The 4800-nt window shown below is 53.9% G+C and overlaps 1 protein-coding gene across 1 annotated transcript; it reads left to right on the forward strand.

Moving 5' to 3' along the window:
• Positions 1-337: 337 nt before the first annotated feature.
• LOC101618956 (cathepsin G-like) lies at positions 338-3677 on the forward strand. The gene is made up of 5 exons (XM_012734020.1): positions 338-392; positions 1158-1305; positions 1886-2021; positions 2162-2416; positions 2785-3677. Exons 1-5 carry the CDS (start codon positions 338-340, stop codon positions 2932-2934), a joined length of 744 nt encoding a protein of 247 aa, XP_012589474.1. The 3' UTR covers positions 2935-3677.
• The last annotated feature ends 1123 nt before the right edge of the window (positions 3678-4800 follow it).

Here is a 4800-nt window from a genome sequence, read left to right on the forward strand (position 1 = left end):
GTGTCAGACACTATTGACTTTGGTGGGTTTCGGTCCTGGACACAGTGCCCAAAGCCCCCCGCCCCCACTGCCTTGGGTCCCGTTTCTGCTGCCAGCCCTGACCCAGCAGCTCTGCTGTGCGAGACAGCAGTGTGGCTTAGGTGACTCTTCTTACCACTGGCAGTTGTTGGGCAAGCCTCCTGGGCATCCTTGAGTGATGAAATCCATCACACCAGTAGGAAAATCGAACCCTGAATTCCAGCTCCCACCCCCACCCTTCCTTCCTCTCTGTGGGGGCGATAAAAGTCCCACAGGAAGAAGAAGCGGGGACAACGGACTTGCTCACAGTCCTGGGAAGATGCACATACTCCTGCCCCTGGTGGTCCTTCTCCTACCCCCCAAGACTGAAGCAGGTGAGTAACCAGCCCCTCCCCAGAGGCCGACCCGACCCCACAGACTCCGGAGCCAGACTGTTCAGGCACCTCCTAACTGGACCGCTCAGCAGGTGGTTTGAACCACAACTCCTGTGGTGCATTGCCTGCAACATTGGAGTTATAGTGAGGCCAGAGTTATAGAGTCGCTAAGAGAGTCGAACTACCAGTGTACATAAAACTGTAGGCATTGCCACCGGCACGTAGCAGATACTATATAAATGTGTCTCTGAATGCATCTGCAGCCCGCATCAGAGCCCAGGGGATAGGGATACAGCACTAACTGTACTGTCAGTTCCTGTGCAGATTCCTAACAATCAGGCTCATGCTGGCCATGAACTGGCCATGAGCTGCCCTCAGAGGGATCTGGGAATCTCCCTGAAGAAGAAAATAACAAGGAAGTCAGGGAGAGGGCACTCCGGAGGGTGCGGCTTGCCCTCCCCAGAGCAGAGCCCCTCTCAGTACTGGAGGCTGGGCGGGCCTTGCCTAGAGCAAGGGGTGTGTGCTCCCTTGGGGGAGACAGGAGGCGCTGAGGCCTGGGAGAGGGGATGGGTCTCCTCGGGACCCAGCGGTGCTCCCTGTGAAATCCTGGCTCCCGCTTCCAATGTGTGCGTATCCTGCACACCCCAGTTCTCCCCACCAACTCCTTGCGCTGCCTCCACGCACCTGCCTTCCCATCTTCTCGCCTTTCTGGCCACCAGGGTGTCCACACCTTAGTTCAGGGAACACTGACATGCTTCCTTCCAGGGGACATCATCGGAGGCAAAGAAGCCAGACCCCACTCCCACCCCTACATGGCATTTCTTCAGATCAAGACTCCTGAGGGCTGGAGCAGTTGTGGGGGGTTCCTGGTGCGTGAGGACTTCGTGCTGACAGCAGCTCACTGTGAGGGAAGGTGAGCCTAAGGGAGTTCCCAGGTGGCTGGACACGGGCCCAGAGAGCAAGGAGAGGTGCCATCGGAAAGTGGGGGTCTAGCAATGACAGGGTGAACGGAGACCGAGCAGGTCTTGAGGAGGCAGGAACAGACCAGTGTAAGGAAGAGAAAGGAGAACATGTTCTACAAGAGACCAAGAGGAGATGGGAGGCAGGGCCTGGGGCTCCGGCTATGGGTTCAAGTAACTCAGGTTCTTCTCGCCGAGACACAACTACGCGTTTTATTGTAGATCTCTGGAATCACATAGTGTGTGTTCTGTTCTGATTTTTCGCACCGTGTATTTTGAGAGTCGTCCATACTGTTGTGCCTATCAATAGTGCCTTTCTCTCTATCCCATTGTGCCACCATGGCTGGGTGTGGGCCTCCTTTTCTGGGCACAGTATCCCCTTCAAGCCCCAGCTCAGGGCCCTAGGGAGGCGGCAGGCAGAGAGCTCAGCCCTGGAGCCCTCCTGGCTCTCCAGTTCTCTCAGCATCAGCCTCGCCCTGCTGGGGGCCTGTAGCTCCTGCAGCTGCCAGCTCCTCTCAGGCGCTCCCCTTGCAGCTCTATAATCGTGAAACTGGGGGCCCACAACATCGGCAGGCAGGAGAGGACCCAGCAGAGCATAGGTGTGCGCAGAGCGATCCGCCACCCTCGCTATAATCCTCAGAACATCCAGAACGACATCATGTTACTGCAGGTACCACCTGCCTGGCCCTCTGTTTCTGCAGCTAGGCTGGCTCCCTCCCTGCATGGGGTTTCCTGGAGAGGAGACGGGGCTGGGGGTGGGCCGGGTGGGAGAGTTCCATGGTCCCTGAGTGCCCACACTCTTCCTGCCAGCTGGAGAGGAGTGCCAGGAGGAACCAAGCTGTGCAGACGCTGAGCCTGCCACAGTCCCAGCACAGGCTGCCTCCACAGACCCTGTGCATGGCGGCCGGCTGGGGCCTGGTCGGCCTGAACAGGGCAACCCAGAAGCTCCAGGAGGTGCAGTTAAGAGTGCAGCAGGACCAGGAGTGCAGAAGGCGCTTTAGCACCTACGACAGCCGAACGCAGATTTGTGTGGGGAGCTCCAGGGAGAGGAAGAGCGTCTTCAACGTAAGACCACGGGCAACGATGACTGCCCGAGACATAGGGCCCTGGGCGGATGGACACGAGACACACCACAGCCCCGGGGCCTCCGGCTGGGGGCGTCCCGTCTCTTGGAGAGTGGGAGAAGCTGGGGGTGCTCATTTCCCACCTCTGCAAGGATGGCTGGAGAAGGGGAGGTGCTGTCCCTTGGGTCATGCTGGAGACAGGAACCGAGGCAGGACTGCATTCCAGCGATGGAAGCTTGCTCTGCGGCGCACCACCCTCCCGCCTCACAGACTCCCAGCAGTGGAAGGAGCCCACCGCCAACCTCCACTTCCGGCCTTGGGGCAGCAGCGGGAGACTTGACCTAGTGACCCTTTCTCTCTTCTCCACAGGGGGACTCCGGGGGCCCGCTGGTGTGCAACGGTGTGGGCCAAGGCATCGTCTCCTATGGAAGCCATATGGGCAACCCTCCAGCCGTCTTCACCAGGGTCTCGAGCTTCATACCCTGGATAAAGAGAACAATGAGGCGGTTCAAACAGTGAGAATGAGACACACACACTCACCCCCTCCGCTTCCACCCCTGCTGATGGATTCTTCTTCTCTGGGGCAGAGGCCAGCCCCAGGGGGGTTACCAGAGCTTTAATAAGTGTCCGTGTCTGAGTGAAATAACCAGTTTTTCAATTGTCCTCTCAACGTCATTCAGTTCACAACAGATGTTTTCCAGCACTGAGTCTGAGCGCCTCCAGAAAAAGGGGCTTCTTCCCCAAACAAATGATGACCCTGTATGATGCGCAGGATGAACTTCTTACTCCCTCCTCCAAGCCATCTGTGCCCTGGTCTCCTCTATACCTGCTCCCCACCCCCAAACCTGGTGAATGATGGAAAGACTTCTGTCTCCCGGGGGACACTAGACAGTAAAGAATTTTCCAGAACCCTGACCACTGTCACCACACGTAGGACAGGCTGACCAGAGGACAGAACAGAAGCATCACACAAGGCCCCATTTAATACATGATGAAAGCGGCCCCTTAATTTCTGCGGGGAAATGAACTTTTCTTAGACTGTGCTACTACCACATAGTTATTTGGAGGGGAAAAGTAAAATTGGATCAACCCTTCATAGCATAAACCAAAATTACCTCAAATATATCAGAGATCAGAATATGGAAAAGTAAACCATAAATATACTAGAAAAAAAGAAAAGTTCTTGCTTAAAATATAGCTAATTGGGTGCCCCCCCTGGTGGCGCAGCAGGTTAAAGCACAGCACTAAGAAGCTAAAGCCACTTCAGTACGAGTTTGATCCCCACCCCGGAGGTGACCACATGGCGCGGCAGACCTCTCCTGACCGGCCCACTGCTCCCTTTAGCAGTGAGCTTCATCAGTCGGCCTGTTCTGCTCCCCACTCTGTCTCTGGTGAATCCTCTCACCGCCCCTGCACCTCTGGCCTCTACCCCAGTTCTGTATGCATAAATAAATCTTTTTAAAAGATAGCTAATGGACACCCAAGTTCATAACCAGGGCACTACTCACCATGACAAAGAGTTGGGAGACACTGGGGCTGTCACGAGGCAGCGCCTCTCCTCGCCCCTCACGCCACCCCACGCCAAGACGAGGAACAGGAGACACGTCTTCTCATTTTCAGTGTGATGCTTCTTGTTTTGATATTCTGAAGTTACATAAAACTCCACACAAAATTTGACTAAAATTATATGACTTTTTACCCTAAAAATTAGCCCACGGCTATGTACATCGCTAGTATATTGAAATATTTTACCAAAGTCACGGAATTCAGAACAATACTTCCAATACAGAGTCAGCCAGCAAGTTTTTCTCTATCAGAATGTTAATTATTCCTTGCACTGTGACACTTAGCATCTGAAAATTTTCAGTTTCCATAATCTTAAGTGGAATGGTCATTGAACACATATTTTATCAAATTAAACTGTTTATACACAGAGATGCCTTGGTATATCTGACCATTTCTTTCATAGGTTTGTCATCTGAAGATCATTTGCCTAATATTCAGGGTAAGCCATTTATCAACAATGTTTTTTTTTTAAGATTTATTTATGTATTCATACAGAGCTGGGGACAGGCCAAAGGTGCAGGGGCGGTGAGAGGATTCACCAGACAGAGTGGGGGGCAAAACAGGCAGACTGGTGAACGACACTGCTGAGGGGAGCACCAGGCCTGTCAGGAAAAGTCTGCCACACCATGTGGGTCACCTCCAGGGCCGGGAATCGAACTCACACTGCAGCAGCTGCAGAGAGCTTGCAGTGCTGCGTCCTAACCCGTTGAACAACCAGGGAGGGCCTATCAACAAAGTCTTAATCAACAATACAGCTCTGTCAGAATTGTCATTCTCTCGATACTTGCTGCCAACTAGCACAGCAATTACCTACCACTT

This window comes from Condylura cristata, unplaced genomic scaffold (genome assembly GCF_000260355.1).
Source record: "Condylura cristata isolate star-nosed mole 26May11 unplaced genomic scaffold, ConCri1.0 scaffold00045, whole genome shotgun sequence".
NCBI lineage: Eukaryota > Metazoa > Chordata > Mammalia > Eulipotyphla > Talpidae > Condylura > Condylura cristata.

Excerpts from the sequence above, each read along its gene's own strand:
- LOC101618956 (XM_012734020.1), top strand. The coding sequence starts at position 338 with ATGCACATACTCCTGCCCCTGGTGGTCCTTCTCCTACCCCCCAAGACT. Across the intron at positions 393-1,157 it reads ACCCCCCAAGACTGAAGCAG|GGGACATCATCGGAGGCAAA; the intron begins GTGAGTAACCAG and ends GCTTCCTTCCAG. Across the intron at positions 2,417-2,784 it reads AGAGGAAGAGCGTCTTCAAC|GGGGACTCCGGGGGCCCGCT; the intron begins GTAAGACCACGG and ends TCTTCTCCACAG.